The sequence below is a fragment of the Acanthopagrus latus genome, chromosome 17 (genome assembly GCF_904848185.1).
Source record: "Acanthopagrus latus isolate v.2019 chromosome 17, fAcaLat1.1, whole genome shotgun sequence".
Classification (NCBI taxonomy): domain Eukaryota; kingdom Metazoa; phylum Chordata; class Actinopteri; order Spariformes; family Sparidae; genus Acanthopagrus; species Acanthopagrus latus.
In genome coordinates, this window is record NC_051055.1 from 30,740,512 (window position 1) to 30,762,606 (window position 22,095).

The following is a 22,095-nucleotide window of genomic DNA, read 5'->3' on the forward strand; positions in this document are numbered from 1 at the left end:
ATTAAAGTTATCAAGTAAAGTAAAAACTATCAGTACCTTAAAACTGTACCTGAGGAAATGCTTTTAGTTACATTCCGACACTGGTTATAATAATTAGTCTTAAAACTTAGAGAAAATGTTTTGGCTCTAATAACCAGCACAAGACTTCAAACTCTATAAAACTGATGAATTCATCTCTTGTGTGGACGATTAAAACTTAATTTAATTTGCACAAATGATTTTGAGAGGACTCTTGAGTTTCCTGTCGTCTCTTGTTTTCAGCCCACACATTTTCTCCAGGAAACAGACAGTTTTTCATCTTTACCACCATCTTCTTTTTCCAGCTTTAACTTATTTTATTCATTCATTATTTATTTATTGTTTTTAAAGAAGCAGTTTATGTTTAAATGAAACGATCATGTGTCACTTCTGTCTGTGCTTTAAAGACACTTGAACTCAGATCGTTTGCAGTTTTCTGGATCTTTTTTCTGAGTGTGGGAAAGATTATAGAAGATTATTAATCATTAAGATTAATCAACATATCTGTGGTGGAGCTGCTCGTCAGCTCCGTGACCTCTGACCTCTGACCCTGCAGGTGCAGGTGCAGGTGAGGTCCTCTCCACAGATCAGTGCGGACACGTTTTTAATCACGACGCTATAATTAACTCTTCGGCCTGCAGCGGCTCAGATCGGCCGCCAGGGGGCGACATGCCGCCTCCCCCCAAACATCAAAGCTCGTCTGTGTTTGACAGAATGACTCACTCGGTGGGTTAACTCAATACAAAGATCCACTCGCTGTCTCTGAGAGTGGGCGTTCACACCGTGTTCTCATTTAACCCCCCACCTACACACACACACACACGCGCACACACACACACGCACACACAAGCTGTTACCATGGAGACCAAACTATCAGTTGTGAAACACATCCTGCTCTTATTTATTCACAGTTTAGTTGTGAGATTTGTAACTCTGGTTCAGTGTTTTGGTGATTGATGTAAAGCACACATAAATTAAATCATTGTGTTAATATTGATGATACTCAATTCATAAATTTAGCAGCAGGAATGTGTGTGTGTGTGTGTGTGTGTGTGTGTGTGTGTGTGTGTGTGTGTGTGTTTTGCCAACTAACAGGAAGTGATGCAGGGTGGGCTGACTGACGTCACGTCCAGGTGACCACAGCTCATTTAAAATCAGAAGACTTTATTAGGAGCTCTTGGAAAATATGATTAGGACACCTTGTTTTTTTATGTAGAGGCTTTAAAGGGTTCATTATTTATTCACTTTCTATTCTTTACATTCAAAAATAAATAAATAATCGAAACCACAATATTGTAGAAAATGGTTTGTTTTTGTTAACACAACATGATGTTGTGAGGACAGTTTGCTCAGAAAATGACGCTTAAATTAACACAAGTAACTTGTAGAATTAAAAAGGGATGTCCACTTTCTCATTTCCTTATTTCGTTTTGGTTGTTTTAACGTTAAAGACATACGTTTGGTGTCTCCAGCATTAGAAGTATTTTTATAACATTAACTCTCGTCTTGACTCATTCTAATATTAACACACATCAAACGACAGCATTCACTGTCTGACATTTAAGGTTCCCAGAAATAGCTGCAGAGTGAGCGCTCTTCACGTTCCCGCGCCTCTCTGCTGAAAATCGTTCCACTACGTCAAGTCGTCCCGTCCGCTCGGTGAAGATGTCTGCGACGGGTACAGGCGGCTGTGGACCCGGACCCGGACCCACCTCGGGCTCCGGGTCCGGGGCTTCCAACCCCCGAAAGTTTAGCGAGAAGATAGCGCTGCATACCCAGCGACAGGCCGAGGAGACGGCCGCCTTCCAGGAGGTTATGATGGACATCACCTCGACCAGGGTAAGTCTGAGACGGAGGCAGGAGGAGGAGAGCTGCCCGGAGGAAGAGAGGCCTTGCTGGGCTTGTCAGGCTCCGAGATAACGTTATATGCTGCCTGTACATGGCGCTCTGTCTACAGCTGCTGCGTCCACAGCGAATAACGACGGGACACAACAACAAAAGTGTTTTTTGTGTGAAATGTAGTGATGGCAGAAAACGTTGTTGCCTCTTGTTGTCCATTTCCGATACGTCGTTAGCGTAGTTAGCAGGTATTAGCTACCAGGGCTAACTTGGCTTGTTTACTATGTTACGTGAACGTCGCTGTCACCCTGCTAGCACCGATGCGCTCGGCTCTGCGCGGCGAGAACATCCCGCTGAACTCCATTCAAAAATCTGGCCGTTCAGTGTGGCGTTACCGACCGTCACGTATATATCGAACATGAACAACACAAACTGAAGTGTTTCGCACATTATATTGTTCTTCTCGTCAAATCGGCATTAAAGTTAGACACAACAGAGCAGTTGATTTCGTGACAGTCATAGCTGACTGTCTGTAACTGTACTACGCCTCTCCCGTGCCAGCTAACAGCAACGTTACACGTTATTCAGAAATATGTGGTTTTAAATTATTATTTTTTATTTGAGCCATGCCGTTTTGAGTGATTGAACCTAACGACTTGTTTTACGGACTTTAAAGTGGTGATTTATCCGGTGGACGTATTTAACCAGAGCTCTAACTTTATATTGCCGTTTTTTTCAAGGGAATTTGACGTGACAGTGTACGTGCGAGTTTGGACATGGTTATCGGGGCTCTTGATCAGTTAACTGGATTTTTCGTTTTTTTTTCTTGTGTGACCTCACATCAGGCAGCCAGTCAGCAGGTTCAGCATGAAGCGTTCAGCTGTCTACGGTGATTTTACATGGACACTGATGCTAAGCTATTAGCTAAGTTAGCTAACACAGGATGTGTTGGTCTGAGTCCACCTGTGGCTCTCAGCAGTCTGCACATACTTTAGCATATTTATTCAACATAGTTATGTATTGATTTATATTACCGTATTTAAGGTGCAAAATGAAAGATTTTTATTCTAAACTGTCCAAATGTTAACTGTAATTTCGGAATACACAATATGGGTTTTTTTAGTTGATACTGATAATTACCTGCTTCTTACAGCTGATACTAATTGTAATTTCACATTTTTGTAATTTATAAATAAGTTGATAACCTGAAGTTTATGCAGCCGTGAGAGTAAACAGGAGTGCCGTGATGAATGAAGATGAATGGGTTAAAATTAACTTCTGTTCTCAAAGGTAGAAATAATAATGTAACATTTCGGCCCAACATATATCTACTAATTATCAACCCTGAAGAAATGACAGTGTTGACTTTATGCTAAAGCGCTCTGTGTGTTGTGTTGCAGAGATATCCACTTAAGTTAGCATGCTAATGAGCTAGCTCTCATAATACCACTGTGTTCATTAAGAGGTTATAGTCCTAATGGAAACCTATCACAGCCATCTGAGCTAACTAGCTGACGGCAGCTACAGTTAGCAGCAGCAGTTAGCCGCAGCAGTTAGCGGTCTCTGTGGAGTATAAATTCAGGTGGCCAGTTCTTACATACTACACCTTTAATTTAGAAGAGAAGAAATTGAAAACTCAGAATCTTAATATTTATAATATTAATGAGGTAATAATGCAAAATCTTATTGTCTGTATGAGTGGATAAACCAGCTGTTCTTAGCCCAGAAGACTGTTTGAAGCTAGAAAGGTGGCAGAGTCCGCCACAAATAAACTGATTAAAACAGTATAAACTGTGTTGTCCTGTAAGATCCATTTGTTTGTTCAGTTTATTCAGTCATGAAGATAAAGAGTCAATTATTTCGTTAGCTTATCACCCAGTGACGATCTTTCTCTGCTCATTAAGATTTCTGCAACAAAACTACAGACTGCTCCTTTAAGCAGTCAGTTAAAATGAATGACAGTTTGGACGAACAGCAGAACTCCTCAGATGATTTCACCTCGGACTAATTGATCAGACTAACAGATTTTTAATTAATTAATTAAATTCCATCCTCCGCTGAGCCTCACTTCCCTCCAGTGCAGCTGTGATGCTGCTGCTTCATTGTTTGAGTCTTAATTTATAAAATCATTAACTTCTGAACACGGCTGCGTAGTGAATCACACAATCATCCCCAGATGTGATCAGGTGTGTTGTTGGTTTTCTGCTGGTGCTTCACGTGCAGCGCTGCTTGTTGACAGGTGAGCAGTCTGACCAATCACAGCCTGTGTTTACTTTTAGCTCGCTGTGATTATCTGCTGTCTGCCTGTTTGGATTTTTTAAGACATTGTTGATGATATGAGAGGATATAGACTTTTGGACAGCTGATCATGCTGCTGTTGTTTTGATATCTCCAACATTGATCCAGTGTTGTAGAATAGAAGCGAAATGGCAAAACTTACAGGTTTCAGATTCCAACACCTGGATGAGTCTCGGCATAATTTTCAGAAAAAATAGTGAAATATTTTCTTTTCTTTGCTCCTTTATGGCAGTAAACTGAATATCTTTGGGTCGTGGATTAAAAAAGACATGTGAGGACGAAACAATGATCATTTTATAGACCAAACAACTTTTCAAACAATCAATCGATCAAGAAAATAATCAGCAGAGGAAACAACAATTAAATGAATACATTAATTTTGGCTGTGGGAAGTTATGATGGTTATTTTTAAATGCTTTTGTCACACAGCTGTGAAACCAGATCACCACAGCTCAGTCAACTGTGCAAACTGCATACTTAATATTAATTAAGTTAAAGTGAAACAAACTTTTCTACAGACCGTCACAGAAACTGTGCGCACATAATGAAATGAAGGTAAGAAAAAACATTAATACATAACTGAGTGTCACAGTTTGAGCCGCCCATGATATCGATAATATCCTGATACAGTTAATCTGTGTTAATCTAACGACACAGTAGATATCTGAAGAAGTGATTATGTGTTGATTCGCCGTGTTGTGGTGAAACTTTGCCTCTGAGATCCTGCAGATAGAACAGAACAATCTTTCAATCTACAAAAAATAAAGTGATGCAAAGTTACAAAGTTGTCTCAGAAATAATGACACATTAATAAATCAGTCACGGTTATTGACGATATGCTGTGCAAATATGAAGAACAATATTTTGGGAGATTTACTGCAGAAGAAGAGTTCATTTATAATCATTAAACTCAAAGTGAATTTTACAGTTTCAGTGCATTGAAATCAGTTTAAACAATTACTTTTACATTAATATCTGCATCAGCATAAACGTCTGTTCTGGCAGAGATGCAGAGGTCACACAGAGTTGTCGCTGCTTGTTTCACTTGTAATCCATCAGATAAATGCTGCGACGCGCTGATTAATCACCACAAAGTGACAACATGATCGATGCAATCTGGCATCATCAATATCAATCTATCTGTTAGACGCCGCTCTAAACTGTCAGCTGTGTGAATCACCGTTTCTGCTGGTCGGTCCTGCAGCTTTTCACTGCGTCTTTGCAGATTAATAGACCAACTAATTGATCAATGCATCATAGAAATAATGGTTTGGTTAATCAACAATGAGAGTGATAATTAATTAGTTGCAGATTCCATGGGTGAAAGGAGTTTCAGACCAACACAGACCTCCTCCTCCTCCTCCATTTACTGACAATACCCCCCCTTTGGGTTCTGTCTCTTCTGGGAATTCCTTTTAGCCCTGTCTTTACACACACACACACACACACACACACACACACACACACACACACACACACACACACTGCAGCAGGAGTGTGTGGGTGGTCCAATCAGCTAAGAGCATCAGGGTGTGTGTGTTGGTCGCAGCAGTTTCTCCACATCGAAGCTGGTCAGTATTGATATGCTGCGAGTCTCCGACTGAAAACGTCACTTACGGCTTTTATTCCTCTACTCAGCAAAGAAACACAAATCAGAGACGCACAGTTCAGTTCTCCTAAAACCAGAGAAGAAGTGAAGTACTCGCAGCCTTTACTGAAGTAAAAGTATCAGCACCACAATGTAGAAATACTCTGTTACATGTAGAAGTTCTTCCTTCAGAAACCTGCTGAAGTAAAAATACAAAACTATCATCCAGATGTGTTTAGTGAAACTGAGCATCATGCAGAACGACCCATTCCAGGATAATACACATTATATTGTTGGATTGATTATTGATTAAGTAATGTTGAATTAAATGTTGCAGCAGGTTAATGTTCAGCTCTGTTTAATTACTTTATATGCTGCTTTTTTGAATTATCCCACAGAATCAATGAAGTGTTGTTGTAATCGTGATGAAATATGATGTCAGACGTCTGAAGCTTCATTCAGTAAAAACTCAAAAGCTTCAGCTGATGTGCAAACTGTCAGCGGTTTCAAACATTTTTTCTTTGGTGAAGTGTTCAGATGAGCTTCTTGAACTTGTAGAATCACTGAATAAAAAGACTGTTTATCTTTCAGAACCGTGATAATTGGAGCTACAAGGCAGAATACCAACTTGTTGAGCCTCAGGGAGAAACAGGGACTTTCTGAGGCTTCACTGGTTTAGTTACCCTGATTTAATCTGCGTCTGTATGATCTGTAAGAGTTCTGTATGTCCAGACTTGGAAACATCTAAAGTCCTCCTCCGGTCAGTTCTTCTTCACTGGTCAAAGTTCTTCCTCAGGCAGAGAATCTGAGCCTGGATCAGCAACAGCATGACTGTTAGCAAGGATAGCGGATCTAGTGTCACATCTCTGCTCTGTTCTGGAGTTAGCATGCTAACAGCTAGCCTCTGTCTCTCAGAGGTGACAGTCTGACAGCCTGCAGCTTCAGTTCACTACTGAGTCTAATAATCAACAACATCAACTCATAAATGTGAAGAAAGGAAATATTTTGACTCTGAACTCAAGTTTGTGTCTCTGACTGAACTCAGACCAGTTTAATCTGCTCGTTAACTCGTCGTCAGACTCTCGTCAGTCAGACTGGACTCAAACTGAATGTTTCCAGATTTGATTTGAACTCTGAACTTTAAGAGTCAGATGATGGTGATTGGTTGATTCTGTAAACTGGTCCAGGCGTTCAGAGGCTGCTGGTCCTTCTTTGGAGGAATAATCGGTCATTAGCTGTTTGTCACTTTGTAAGTGTTGTGTTGCTGTATGACAGCTGCTGTCCAGCCTGCAAACAGTGGTTATTGTCCGTGTTGACGGTGAGCTGAGCGTTCGTCTGAGTCATGAGAAGTCTTGTTTTCTGTTTTTCGGTTGAGGTATTCTTAGAAGTTGATTTAACCGACTTTCCTCTCAGTGTCGGAGTTTTGTCTGAAACTTCTCCAAATATTACTCAAACAGATCTTGGATCTGTTGCAATCCAAACGTCCAGACGTCCTGAGGTCCTAAGCCAGTTTTTAATAGATGTTATTTACACCGTCCACATCAGACGGGGGGCCAGAGTTGGGATGAATAATGTGTTTGTTTGTTGGATTACAACCGATGAGACGTTTTAAGTCTCCATCTTCTTCAGTTGTTTAGCAGAATGCTGTAACGCTGTTTTACTGTGAAGCTCCAGAACTGTTTTGTGGGTGAACTGCTCCTTTAAACTCCATCAGCGGGTAAATGTTGTCTGAACAACAGCAGCCGTTAGTGACGGCGATGACGGAGCTGTTCGGTAAATGACTCGGCTGCTGCGATTTGTCACATCGAAGCTCTGAGTCGGCACTTTGTGAGTCCTGCAGAGAAACTGCACAGCGAGAGAAAGATTAAAACCTCAACCTGCCTCCGTCTGAAGCTCATCACTCATCCACCAGAATAACTCTCCTGTCTGGACAATAATTAGTCTGCTGCGGCACTTTCTGGACTCAGACACGCTGAGGCTGTTATAGTAGGTGCTACATTAACATTGGCACTGAAACGGCTTTCAACACGAAGCTGTTCATCAGAATTTATTGAGTGTGTAAAAGATTTAGTAACGCTCGCCGGTGCTTTCAACTCACTGAAGTGCTCTGCAAAGATCCAAGGACACTAAGAGAGAGAGACGACAAGGACGGGAGAGAGAGAGGAGATTAAATGAGTTCATCTCACTTTCCAAGAAACTGGGCCAGGGCCTCTGTGTGTGTGTGTGTGTGTGTGTGTGTGTGTGTGTGTGTGTGTGTGTGTGTGTGTGTGTGTGCGCTGCGAACATGTACTCATATTTATAGGTTTGCACACCTCAGCCTCTCCTCTCATGTTTGAGTCGTTCAGCTTTGTTGCTCCTGACTGATGATTTTAAAAGCTTCGCTTAAATCAACGAGCAGCACAACACGTCATTTTTTCATCTTAGCCAATTTACTGATCCTTTAATCGGCCAATGAAAACACAATTCACTGAATTAAGTTGAAAAGGGAAGTAGAGCATTAAAGGAGCAGTCTGTAGTTTTGGTGGAGAAACATTAATGAGATAAAGATCCTCATTGGCTGAAACAAAGTGAACAAAGTCTCTTTGTCTTCATGACTGTATTAATAAACACAGTCTGTGCTGTTTGACTTGGTGTCGCAGTCTTGAGCTCTGTCAGCTGTTGAGATGTTGGTGACTTCTGGACTGAAGCTGCTGATCTGAACAGCTGAGACTGAGAAAAGTGAATGATTGCCAAAGAATCATTTTACATGCAGCTATGCCAGAGGTGACAGAGGTGCATGCTGGGATTTTTTTTTCTGTCAAGGACGAGGCAGGCCAGACAGTGAGGTCAGAACAGCTCCCATCAGGTTCTGATGTCCTCTGTCGCGTAAAGTAAAACCCAGACAGGAAGTGTTCGGGGTGATCCGTCGACACAGCTGGGTCGAGTTTATCAGAGTGATAAACTGTGTTGTCAGCTGATAGCAGTGTGTGTTTGTGTTAAAAAACAAATGATAAAACACTTTATTTGATAACAAAATGAAGGAGATGAGAAGAAAATCAACAGAAGGGGGAATGAAATGTTTTATTTTGAAGTCGTTAAGAGCTGGCATTAAATATTCACAGAGGTTCTGAAGAATGGAAACGATGCTGATGATGTCCACTGCTGCAGAACGCCCGACTACATAGAAAGTCAATAAATCCTTTATGTAATTTGGAGCTCGGCCAGTTAACGCTTTAAAAGTGGTCACTAAAATGTTAATATCAGTAGAGAATTAAACGGGCCGTCGGTGAGAGTCGGCTAACACGGCAGGAAGTCATGTGTTCGTGTCTCTCTGCGGCGCTCGGCACCACTCGGAGTCGTTGGACTGAGTTCTGACTGATACCAGCAAAGAGAGCAATGCCTGTGAGTGTGAAGACGGGCTGCACAATAAACCCAAATACAGAACTGTGCAGCTGCAGAGCTGTGCTGAACTACAAATCTTACTTGTTTGATGTATTGAGGATTTTAAAGTCCCTCTCCGGTCGTACCTGCATGTTTCTTCGTGCTCCAGTTGATGATGTCAGACATGATTTACAGAAAAAGTGAAAACAACCTTTTAATGTCAACTCTTCACAATGAGATTGATTTACGACATCACAACATCGCGGTCCAGTATTCACCGAACACAAGTATGACGAGGGATCCCTCCATTGCACAAATACTGAGAATGGAGCTCACAGTGAATGAGGAGACGACGTGTCCAGCAGGGTCGGGCGATCCTGGCGAACAGTGATGTATATTTTTAAAGCAGCGTGTCTCCTCAGTGTTGTCGTACGGCAGCAGTATCATGTTGGCTCATTAGCTGTTGTTCTGACATGAATCTCCAGCTGTGTCTCCCTGCAGAGGAAACTGTTTCTGTTACCTCTGACATACATCTCTGTGCCGGGTTTAAGAACTCCCTCGTCTCCGCACCACAGGTCCGTAACTTGGCTCTCTTCAACCTTGTACGCGTAAAACAACGTTGGCCGACTAACCAAGAAAGCTAAGATAAGAAAACTGTGTATAAAGAAGTCATGGCTGAGAGAAACTCTGCTGCCACAGTGTAACAGAGTGTCTCAGGTTCTCCTCACTGAGCTGGTTAATAAGAAGACAAGCAGGACATGGAGACGTACTTCTTTTCATTTCCTCTCTCCACATATAAAAACACACAACAACAACTTTTGCCCGACGGCAACTCTGAGGGGACGCGTCACTTAATCGTTCTCTCTGGTGAGCAGCCTTGTAAATCACGATGTCGTGGTGGTCAGGGATTAGTAGTCACGCGTCACGCAGTAACAATAGTGTGTTCACCTCAGATTCATGTTTCTTTTTCTCTGTGTTCTTTTCAGCTTCAGGCCCAGAAGCTCCGTCTTGCGAGGAGTCAGGGTCCGTACTACAGCGGCTCGCTGCCCAACGTCAACCAGATCGGCAGGAACCCTCAGGACTTCCAGGTGACTGACGACCGCCGTGCTGCCGTAATCATTTGTTTTAATTAGAGGCAGTTTGATTTAAAGTCCACCTGATAATGTAAATCCAGTCATCTCCTCGTGCTGATGGAGAGTCAGGTGAGGTTTTGTTTTCTGGACTATGAAACTATGACTCCACCTCTTTGGGGTGATGACTGGATTTACATTTGAATTGTTCCTTTAATTTAATCCACATTGCTTTTAACCTACCACTACAACTGCTGCTGTGACTTGTTTCTGCTCATGGTATTGATTTTACTGCTACTGTTTTTAGTTTTTTATATATATTTGGCCTCTGATGTCATCAGAGTTTCTGCAGTTTTAATCGGCACAAACAAATTTGTTTGTTTGTTTGTCTCTCAGTTAAAATAAGCCGAGCTCTTTTAGCCTCCTACATTTCTGATGTTCTTCAAACGTACCGCTGAATCAAAATCTCTCTTTTAAAATGTTTTCTGCATGACGAACCTGTTGGTTAATGTAGATTAACATGAGATAAATAAAGATGCTCTGCAGCGTTAGGGTCAGGCAGCAGCTGCAGTGAGAGGACCCGGGAGTGTTTTCAGGACACTTTCTGCTGCGTCACCACAACCTGCAGCCTTCAGCTCCTCGCCGCTGAGTCATCAGTGTTTCCCATCAGCTCATTCTGTAATGGAAGCTTCTCATCAATATCTTCGTGTTTCCCTTCCGCTCCTCGGCTGAATGTCACCCTTGATTTGTAGCCTTCCTCCTCCTCCTCCTCCTCCGTCAGACCACAACTAGATTAATTTGGCTTCAGGTAGCGTAATGCTTGTGGCTTCTCAGCTTCACTGGCAGTTTCTGAGGAGTTTGGGAACTTACAGTCTGCAACTAATGATAATATTCATCGTCAGATAACCTGTCGTCCTTGACGTCTCCTTGAATGTCTTGCTGTGTCCAGAGACATTTTCTGTTGTAGACGAGTGAAGAAACCAGAAACATTCACAGTTAAGAAACTGGAATCAGAGATCAGTTTATCGTCGCAGCTTTAGTTTTGATGTGTTTCTTTCAGGTATTCATGTTCAGTCACTTTTATAAAAAAAAACAAAAACCAAGAACAAGTAGAAACGACAAAGGGACCATAAGTAAAAACAGTTCTCCGGCAGATGAAAAGGCTGAAACACTCAGAATTAAATGTTGGCGTGACGTCTGCTTCAGCAGCTCGCGGCTGAAATCAGAGCTGCTCTCGGGGACGTAAACCTCATGAGCAGCAGTTCTGTTTCATTACTTCTTCTCCCAAGAATTCAAATAGTTTACCAGTCGGTGAAAACATCTTAAACAAACCACGTCATTATTATGAAAATTTGAATAAAGGTCAGCCGCAGTAAAAAGCTTGTTATGTAACCAGCAGGAGGTCTTTGGAAATATCCTGGAAACGTATTTCTTGAAAAGATTAGTTATTGATCCAGTTTGTCTTTGTGTGTCATCAGATATGTTTTAATTAACACACATGATGAACCTTCTTCGGTCTCTGTCCCTCTCTTCTCTCTCTTGTAGGGCTCCTTTCCATCCACTCTCGAGTCCAACCGGTCCACTCGGCACCACGGTCTGGTGGAGCGAGTCCAGAGGGACCGCCGTTTCATCTCGCCGGTCCGACCGTACCGCAACCGACAAGTATCCTTCAGTTTACTGTTGAGGTTAAACCTACAGGCTGCGTCTAGGATGAGCCTGATGTTTAAGTTATGTTTTCATTTTATTTTTATTAGTATTTCGACAGTAAGATGGTGTGTGTGTGTGTGTGTGTGTGTGTGTGTGTGTGTGTGTGTGTGTGTGTGTGTGTGTGTGTGTGTGTGTGTGATATAATAATGTGTGTGTTCATGCTGATGGAGGAACAACAGTGTGGCTCATTGATGTGTTTATTATTGCCGCTCACACACACAATGCCTTCACTGTTGGTTTGAGTTTGTAGAGAAGAAGAAAACTATTGAGTAGCATTAAACAGATCAAGATCAATAAACTTTGATTGAAATAGATTTTGGCCTCGAACAGCTGGAGCTTTGAAGCACAAAGCTGTTAGTCTCTGAATTCTCCTGCTGATTAACATTTAACTGCAGTGAAACTTCAAACAGAAATATTATTTGACCTCACGTCACCCTTCATGTCGTCTCGTTGCTTATCAGCTTTTATTCAAAAGATCCTCAACATCGATCTTGACTCGACTTATTTCCTGTTTTAAAACGACAGTGAGGAGGCAGCGGCCCAGTTAGTGATGTTCATCACTGAGTGGAAGAGTGTTCAAGCATTTAAGGAACTGAAACTGAAAGTTGTCTCTGTTGATTTCTTCATCCAAGTTGTTTTTCAGTCAGTTTTCTGAAACTGAGTCAAAGACCAGTAAACCTGCAGTTGTAGAAAACTGAGCTTTAATATCAACCTTTAGACGATAACCTGGTGAAAGTCTTCATACTAAAACGTTGTTATTTAAACTCCTGACTGCAGGAGTTTTGTCGGCCTTTGATTTTCTCCTACGCACCTGTTGATCCACAGGTGTGCAGAAGTTAACTTGTCTGTAAAAAACAGTATCCTGGAGGTTTCAGGGAGTCTGTCTGCACTTTAGGGAGAATAAATGAAATGTGGTGGATCCACGTCACAGCGCTGCAGCTGTGAAGACGAGCTTTGATGAGCTGGAAGCTTCTTGGTCCAGGTTTACTTCCTGTCAGCTGGTTTGTGCTGACGTAATTTAATTTTGTTGGGTCAGCTGACATTGTGAGATGGGTCCTGCCTAATTATCAGATTTCTGAGGTCTTGGCATGAATTGGACTGCTGTGTAAAGTCTAGCTGGAAGGCCATTCACAGTTGTAGTTCATGGTGCTGATCTGGCCTCCTCGCTCTCCGAGTCCACAGGGTCCAAATATAAATTAGGAAAAAATAGAAACTGTCCCGTTTTTGTTGCACGATAAAGAAAGTGGCTGGTGGCTCTTCGCTCTTCACCCTCATTTCTCAAAGTGTTGCTGCAGGCCTGTTGTAATCTTCACCTCCATACAAGTTGTGGAGCCCTGTGCAGAGATCTGCGGTCCACAGACGAGGATACGAAATGTGTCCCACCTGGAAGTGTCAGAGTGCCTGGTACTGATTCTGTTGGACTGAACAAACAGATCTGAGTTAATAAGGTGCCACTGGACTTAAAAAGACCCACATGTTTACAGGCTTTAAGGTCCTGCAGTGGAAAAAAGGGGTTCAGGAGGCTCTACGAGTGTGACTTACGGACTTATCAGTAGTCTACATACGTGCATCTACTCAGACTCAACATAGAAAGGAAATGAAAGCCTGAAATCATCCTCGCGCATCAAACACCCAGTCTGTTGAGTAGAATGTGTGAAAGTGTGGAGCCGAGTGTGAAACTGTGCAGTCGACGCTGAAAACTGATCTGTTGGTCAGGCGGTTTAATTTTCTCCTTTTCATAAGTCCAAACAGAGAAGTTCTCCCAGTGTTCACTAGAACTCAGTGAAGAAAGTGAAAATGTGTGGAAGAAGTAGTAGAAAAATGGGAAGTTTGAATCATAATGAAAGTAATAGAAACAAAGTGTGAAAGATCATCTGAAGTTCGTGTTGTTTCCTTGACCAGTCGTCTCCTCAGGTGGACAGCTCGCCGTATAACTCCGCCTACCTGTCCCCGCCTCCTGACCCCAGCTGGAGAAGGTACTGCCCCCCCGTCTGTCTGTCTGTCTCCATGGAGACGTGACTGTCGGCAGAGATGGCTGTTTGTTATTTCTGAAGCATCTTGTTGAGTCTTCTCTGCTTCTACTGCTCTGAAATCTTTCTGAAGCTTCGTCACACCTCAGATGGTTCAGAACTTCAAACTGACACAGAACTAAAAACACGGATTTAAAAGCTCCGGACAGAAACGATGACAAAACCGTTTCAGTGGTGGCTCCAGGTCCTCCAAAATTCAATTAAAAAATCATTTTAAATGTCTACAGATCATCAGTCTCACCTTCAGGCTCCTGGAGTATCAGGAACAGAAACAGAAACGGCTCGTTGGGTTGGTCAGGGGTTACTGCCTGAGCACCCGCCTCAGACCAGGTGCATGCTAATGCTTTTAGCTTAGCACCCACAGTGACGACTTCAGCTTTAAAATGGGTGTAAATGAAGTCTGGAGCCATTTTCTGTTTCTGTGGTTGTTTCTCTGTTTTAAATCAAGTCTCAGCTGCTTCAGGTGTTTATCAGAACGCTGCAACTCTGTGTTACTGTGAAACTCCAGGAGGAGGAGAGGAGGACTTTATATCCTCAGGAGGAGGAGAGGAGGACTTTATATCATCAGGGGGAGGAGAGGAGGACTTTATATCCTCAGGAGGAGGGGAGGAGGACTTTATATCCTCAGGAGGAGGAGAGGAGGACTTTATATCCTCAGGAGGAGGAGAGGAGGACTGAGTTTTCATTTTTGGGTGAACTGTTCCTTTAAAGAGGGCCTTTTCAGTATCAAAAATTAGAGAGAAATCAAGTCTCAGAGAGAGAACTAAACGATGGACTTTAGAGTTGAGCTGCAGCCTTTAGAAAGTCCTTCAGCTCCCTCCCTCTCCCTCCTGCTGAAGTGTCCTTGAGCAAACTGTTGAACCCCCCACCTCAGACATCCGACTGAAACTTAGAATCACACGAGGTGAAGCTTCACAAAGGTTTTCATGGATCCGACTGAGGCTGCAGCTTCGGTTCACTAACACTAACCTCTAGACGACTAACAGGACTCGGTTGATTTTAGCCGGCGTCTCTCCAAACCTGAGTCGGTTTTGAAGAGCTCTCAGTTTTCTTTTTTCTTTTTTTTTTGCCTTTCCTTCTTCCGGGAATCTGCTTTTTTGTTTTCTGTTTTTTTTCTTTTTGGCTTTTCTCTTGCCTCTTGCAGCTTTACAGTCGTCTGATTTTCGCCCGCCTGCCTGCGTTCTTTTCTGGTTCTCCTTCTAACAAGACAGCAATTACCCTGCAGAGAGAGACTGGCCTCGGTCCACCGCCACAGAACGTCCACTGCACATCACTGCACACACTGAAACACACAAACACACAACTGTGCATTACACTGGCAAATGACCTCCAGCACTGTCCTGAAGTCTGACAAGAAAAGACTGTTCAGGTTCAAACTCCTGCAGCGATTGGCTTCTTTCTAAACATGAAGTTTTCTGGTGAAACAGTCGTAGTTGTTGCAGAACGATCCCACCTGCGCTTTGTCTTCAGTCGCTCGAGAGGAGAAACTCAGTTATTTGTCATGTTTTGGCTCGTTTAGGCCCAAACTTCCTTCTTTCAGGAGACGCAGAGTTAAAAGCCAGAAGGAGAGAGAGTGTTTATTCAACAGAAACTTGGTCAGCGCTCGTCCTGCCAGGTTGGAGGTTTTTGGTCAAAACAAAACTTGAGTCCAGTTCTCGTAGCTGCAGCTGAGCAGCCTGTGTTCTTCTTCTGTGGTGCTCATGCCAGCTAAAGGATAAAAGTCTGGAGTTATTCCATATTATTTTTATAATACTTCATTTATATTCTCACTCTGTTTTAAACTTCTATTAGATTAATGGGACCTTGCAAAATCCCACAGCTGTTCTCCAAATACTTTTAAAACTGTGAAATATTGTAGTTTGTCCTTCTGATTCACATTTCAGTGATTCTCTGTGTGTTCTTTCTGAACCTCACCATCATCAATTCATTTTCAGTGGATTGAGTTGAAATTAGTCCTGAACATCCCAGAGACGAAGCTCTTCGTGCTGGAAGTCAACAAAGGTCCCACTATCAGGTTTCACAGTAGAGCTAATTAAGATTATGTAGGCCTCTAAAAGTGTCTTCACACATTGTGACCCGTGCAGGAGAAGTTGTTTTCAGCTGCGTCACTTATTGCAGCACAGTGAGAGTTCTGTCCTTTACATTACAGTTAAATCAGGTTCAGTTGCTCCAGGAAAGTTCAAGGTGTACATGTACAATCTGTATCCTGTATGAAGTGTACGTTCACTTATCTGCATTTTTTAATTCTTTAGTTTAACCTGAACTTCAGTTCACATCACCCAAAGAGTCTCTGTACACTTTACAAGTAAAACAGCAAAACAAGTTATAACTTTGACAACAAACTACATGTAATGACTCGTCAGAAACACATACATTCATAAGCACAGGTGATGGTGTTGATGAGACTACCTGTGACAGGATTGACGATGAGGACAGTCGGTGATTTGAGTTCACAGCTGGTGGAGTCAGCAGAGGTCGTAACGATCAGAAGACGGATGTTTTCAGTCTGGATTTTAAGAAGTTAACCTCCAGCATGTGTAGAGAGAACTGGAGCCCTGTGAGTTAGACTACCACCAAAACAGTTTCTATCTGAATGAGGGAACAGTTAATTATCCAGCGTTGAGGGAAAGCAGAGGACGTGATGGTGTATAAGACTGCTGGAGGATTCACTGGCTGCTACAGGAAGATTCGTGTGTGTCGTCAGCGTGGTGATGGTACATTATGTTGATTTTTGAAGCTGTGACCTCGTGTCAGGATATACAGACATAACAAGAGAAGATCCAGCGCTGATCTCTGTCCAACACTGAATCATAATGTAATAGAATACATCTCTGAGACCAACACGATTGTTAGTTTTCTGACAGTCGTGAACAGATTTTAATCGTCTCTCATCAGACACTCACACAAGAGAAACTCCGTCTGCCGTGTCAGGCGACACGCCGGCCTCCCTCTGTCTTTCGCTCGCTGCCTTCGTCTTCCTCTTTCCTTCGCTTGAGTTTGCTTTCCGAGCTCTTCCTTTTTCTTTATTTTTTTTTTCCCCTCCTTTTTCGATGTTCTTGCTCGGTGGAGGAAAATAACTTTTTGTTCTTGTCGATCATGAAAAGGAATTGGTCCGGAAACTTCCCCGGGGATAAAAGCCAGTTGTTTCGTCTTCCCACCACTGCACTCAACAGGTGAATCGTCCTCATCCTCTTCTTCCTCTTCCTCCCTTTTACCTTCTTCCTTTCCTCCTTCAGCTGGACATCTTCCAGCTCCTACTTCCAGAGTGGAAGCTGGTCTTAAATTGCTGTGGGTGAAAATGCAAATGTGTCAAACTTTCCTTTCTTTGTTTTTTTTTTTTTTTTTTTTTGCTGAACTGATTCTGAGTTTGAAGCTTTCTGGATTTTTGGATCACAAATCCAATAATTTCTCTTCCTTCCTGTTCTGTTTTTAATCTTTCCACGTATCTTCTGTTTTACTTTCATCGTTCCAAACTCTCTCCATTAGCCTCTGATTGGTCCAGCCTCCTGTCTGCATTACCTGAGCTGAGCAGTAAAGACACCTGACGATTAGAAAACACTGAGATTAAACTGAGGCCTGTCAGTCATCAGCTCGCTTCAGGAAAGAGTTTGTCTCCAACCAGAAACGGTTTTCAGTTGCTTGGCAGTTGTTCTTGTCTTCAGTAGGTGTGTGAATTAAAAATAGGAATATAAGTTTGATGCTGCAACAACTTGTTGATTCAACCAAAAGAAAATTAATTGCCAACTGCTTGTCAACTGATTTTCTTTGGTTTTAGAGGATTTGCAGCTTTTCTCCAGTATTTATGACAGGAAACCAAGAGTCTGTCAGTTCTAGACTGCTGGTTGAACACGAGCAATCTGAAGACGTCACTTTATTATTTTGTCAGACTGATTGTCAGATTAGACAGTAATGCATTGCTTTCAGTGTGTCTTGACCTAAAAACAGATTACATATTTTTAAAATCTCATCTGACTTTCTGCTGTTGTGTGTGTGTGTGAGAAGAAACAGAACATGTTAGTCAGCTTTCATTCCTCCAGATTGTCGGTTGTGTGGTTGAGTTTTACGGCGATGTCGCACCGTGTTGGAGAACGAAGACTCGCCTGACGTTCAGCTCCTTCAGCTGCTCTTTTCTCTCAGCTTCCTCTCGTCTCTTTAACACCGTGTGTCTCTGCACCCCTCAGGACCAACTCCGACTCGGCCCTCCACACCAGCGTGATGAACCCTCCCACAGGAGACCCCTTCACCACAGGAGGACCCACCCTCAACCCCCAGGGCAGCCGACGCACCGGTGAGGCTGCACTGCTGAACGGCAGCACTCACAGCTGAACCACAATAAAACAAACAACCATGAGAAACAGTCCAGGAAATGTATCTTAAAACCTCCACGGATACTTTACACAACTTCATCTTTAGTTTATAGAAATATGAAAAACATGCAGTGTGAGTTTATTCCAAAGAAACAGAGCTCATGAGCAAATATTTAACCCTAAAAATGTTTAGTTAATCCTGGAAACAACTGAATGAACAACAACAACAAATTAATGAGATAAATAAATCAGAGATATGACATAAAAATCATAATTGTGAGCTGAAAAGGATCAAATTATCAGATGAAAGTCATAAATACAGATTAAAAAAGTTGAAATTGAGATCCAACAGCTTAACTTATTATGTCATTTTTTTCAATGATCATCTAACTGGATCATTATGCTGCTAAATATGTTTTTATTATAACAAGATTTTCTCATTTCTTTTTAATGCGGCTCCTTCGAGTATACATGACCTCAGTATTTATTAAATCCTGGCTTCAGCCCGACAAGCAGGATGCCAGCAGTCTTTGTAAATTACTTGTCAACTGTTAAACACAACATAACTGTCTGTGTACATGTGGCGCCACAGCTCTGCTCTCAGCACGCTGTTGTATTTAATCACATCACCGTTTAACTACAGTAGATTTCTATTCATTTAGAAACTGATGCGGTGGATAGTTTTGGAGAAACGTTGCCACATTTCCAGAACAGTCACCATGTTTTAGTAGTTTGAGAATCAGAAGACCAATAAGAACCCAGCAGGCGCCTCGTTCATCCAATCAGATGAAGGCGCTGCCGTCGTCAGCTGACTCATGTGTGACCTTGTTAAACTCCGATGACGTGAAGTGAAAGTGGTCTCTGTCACGCGAGAGCCCCCTTTTTTTTTCTCTCTCTCTTGGTTTGGATGTGATGTGGCGACCTGTTCATTGTTAGACCGACTCTTCTGGCCGGACTGAGCGGCTCAAATGTTTCCTCAGGATAAAGATCTCAGTCTAAACAGGTTTTCCTCAGACTGCCTGCAGAATCAGGATGTTCTCAATATAAACTGAATCCAACTCGGACAAACCTGTTGTGTCTGTCTCTGTCTGATTCTGCAGGTCAGAGTGATGGAGAGGGCAGAAGAAGTGAGTCACACACACACACACACACACACACACACACACACACACACACGCACGCACACACACACGCACACACACACGCACAGTAACAGAGTTCAGGCTCTGACATGGACTCAGTATCAGAGTAAAAAGTCTCCCTCTGAAGGACATTTGTGCTCAAAGCTAACTGAAGCTCACGTCGTATTAATAGAATTCAAAGACTATTAAAGTTAAAGGTAGAATCAGTAGGATTTGTCCCAGCTGTTCCTGAACGCACCACAGAGACAGTTGATTGTTGAGTCTCATTCCCAGGACGTCAAATAGACACATGTTGGGTTGGTAAAGCGTCCCGAGCAGCAACAAAGAGAGAAAATCAGAAACTCTCTGCAGATACGAGACACTAACACGCCTTTTCTCCACATTCCAGCCTCCCTCTCTGTCTGTTTACGGCTTCTTACGGCTTTCACGTCTTTGTCTCGTCTCGCTGCGTCTGATGTGCGTGATGTACACATACATGAAACATGTACTGAAGTACACTAATGAAGTATTTGTACTTTGTTACTTCCCACTTCTGTCGATTGGTGAGGTTAATTTGTCAACCTCTGGCTTGTTATGCAGCAGGGATCGTAATATTATTGATGAATATGTTGATTATTATCTTGGAATAATTGTTTGGTCTGTGAAAAAAATCATGTTGAGATATTTAAAAATTATTTGTCTAAGAACCGAAAACCAAAAAAGTTTACTAAATCCTTCTCTAATTAAGAAGCTTGTATGTCAAAATAGAAGAATCATCAAAATAGCTGCTAATTGATCTTCTAGAGTAATAATCTCAGCTCTACATCAGACTGCAGTTCAAAGTCCTTCGTTGTGACACTGAAGTTTAACGTTTTGTGATGATTATGAATAGTTGCGCTACATTTTATCTTCCGTACAACAAACGTCTCTGCAGCTCGTTTCACCAAACTTGCAACTTGCAAAGCTTTTGATCTGCAGCATGAGATCATTTCCCCTCTTTCTCATTTTGGCACTTTTTTACAAATCAAAAAAAACAAACAAACTTTGTGAACCCACTCATCGCTCTCTCTAGAATTTACAGGGAATCATTATTTGTAAAACACGTGACTGTGAGTAGAAGTGAAGCTGTCAGATTTTCGACCCCCTCAGACGTTTCGAATGACCATCTTGTTTGCAAAGAGTGACTACAAACAGTTATTTCTGAATATTCTTGTTATTTCACAGGCTCTGAAACATCTTGAATCGTGTCTGAGCTCATCCGTGTGTGATGTAACACCTGACCTGTTTTGTCCCTCAGTGTTTCCGTATCCCGTCCCCCCGATCGAAGAGAACGTGTTGGATGAAGGGAAACTGCTCAAACCCTGGGACACCAAGAAGGTGAAGACCGCGTGAAGAACAGTTTTACATTTGTGTTGTATTTTCCTGTTTTATTATTCCTCAGCAGAGTTTTATTTTTATTTCTTTAATTCGTTTTAAATCAGTTCTTCAGACACGATATTACTTAATTTCTACTCACCACCAATTTTACTGTTATCACACTGCCGACATTACTTTTTTCTGTTTTAGTCCATTTTTAGTTTTAATTTACCCTTGTGCTTCACTCTCTTCTATTCGTATTGTAGTGTGCACTGGTTTTTTACGTTTAACTCCTTAAACACATAATATTTTGTATATTTAGATAAAGCCTCAGGGTTTAGGTGCATTTTCAAGAGTCACTGCTGAACTTGTTTTATTTTAGCAGGTGTTAAACGTTTAGTTTAACCTCCTTTACTGAAAATGTTTTCATATCTGATTGTTTCTCTCTCTCCAGTTGCCTCTGCTGTCGTCCCGACCCAAGTCCTGTGAAGTCCCCGGTATCAAGTGAGTCTTATGCCACTGAAAACACACACACACACAAACACACCACACACTGCAACATGTCATAACCACCTTTGGACGTTTCTGTGGTGTGGCCTGAAATTTGATTCCAGGGTCGCATCAGAGATGGTCTCTTTGTACCTTTGATGCCCGTCAGGCTGTAATCGGTTCCTCTGCTCCTTCTGATGCTTTTGTGTTCCCTCTCTTCAACTCGAAAGCCACCAGAAAACCAAACAGCGTGAGATACCAGATGTTCCCTTCAGCCGTTAACCAAAGAGAATCAGAGTACAGAGATTACTCTGAGGCACAGAGAGAGAAACAGAAGTTTATTTATGAGGACAGAAGTCTTTTTGGAGCGCTGCTGTCAGATATTAATGTTTGAAGCAATGAATCCTGTTCAACTGCTCACTCAGATATTGATGCTGAAACTAGATTCTGTCTGAACATCTCTGATCCTCCTCTGTTTCCTCTCAGTATCTTTACGTCCCCGGAGCAGCCGTCCACACCGACTCATGGCGTCCCATCTGCCCTCAACACCGGCGGCTCGCTGCCCGACCTCTCGAGTCTCCACTTCCCCTCCCCGCTGCCCACGCCGCTCGACCAGGACGAGCCGGGCTATCTCGGATCCTCCTCTCTGAGCGGGGGCAGCAGCACAGGCAACCTGGCCTCCACCCTCACTCAGCTGGGCATCAACGCCGCCAATGCACAGGGAGGCAACGGCAGCTTCCACCACACACAAGGTGCGTACAGGCTGCAGCAGGTAAAAGGACGTCCAAGGCTGCTTCAATCAGTATTTCTTGTTTTTGTGAAAACCAAATTGTTATTTCTTGTGAGAAGTTCTCTGAGAACCTGGTCTTAGAGGACAGTTCTAGTTTATTACTACTCATATCTGGTCTTAAA

The 22,095-nt window shown here is 42.5% G+C and overlaps 1 protein-coding gene across 4 annotated transcripts in view; it reads left to right on the forward strand.

Moving 5' to 3' along the window:
- Nucleotides 1-1,625: 1,625 nt before the first annotated feature.
- Nucleotides 1,626-22,095, forward strand: part of LOC119006183 (CREB-regulated transcription coactivator 2) — a 34,567-nt gene continuing 14,097 nt past the window's right edge. For 2 of the 4 annotated variants that reach the window (XM_037074636.1, XM_037074637.1), the window contains exons 1-10: nucleotides 1,684-1,857; nucleotides 10,090-10,191; nucleotides 11,719-11,835; nucleotides 13,795-13,856; nucleotides 17,015-17,083; nucleotides 18,092-18,198; nucleotides 19,318-19,344; nucleotides 20,636-20,715; nucleotides 21,149-21,198; nucleotides 21,670-21,935. In XM_037074636.1, the coding sequence (XP_036930531.1) occupies nucleotides 1,684-1,857; nucleotides 10,090-10,191; nucleotides 11,719-11,835; nucleotides 13,795-13,856; nucleotides 17,015-17,083; nucleotides 18,092-18,198; nucleotides 19,318-19,344; nucleotides 20,636-20,715; nucleotides 21,149-21,198; nucleotides 21,670-21,935 (1,054 nt within the window). Of the gene's footprint in view, nucleotides 1,858-10,089; nucleotides 10,192-11,718; nucleotides 11,836-13,794; nucleotides 13,857-17,014; nucleotides 17,084-18,091; nucleotides 18,199-19,317; nucleotides 19,345-20,635; nucleotides 20,716-21,148; nucleotides 21,199-21,669; nucleotides 21,936-22,095 lie in introns of all 4 variants that reach the window. The other 2 variants (XM_037074635.1, XM_037074638.1) reach the window with 2 other exon arrangements.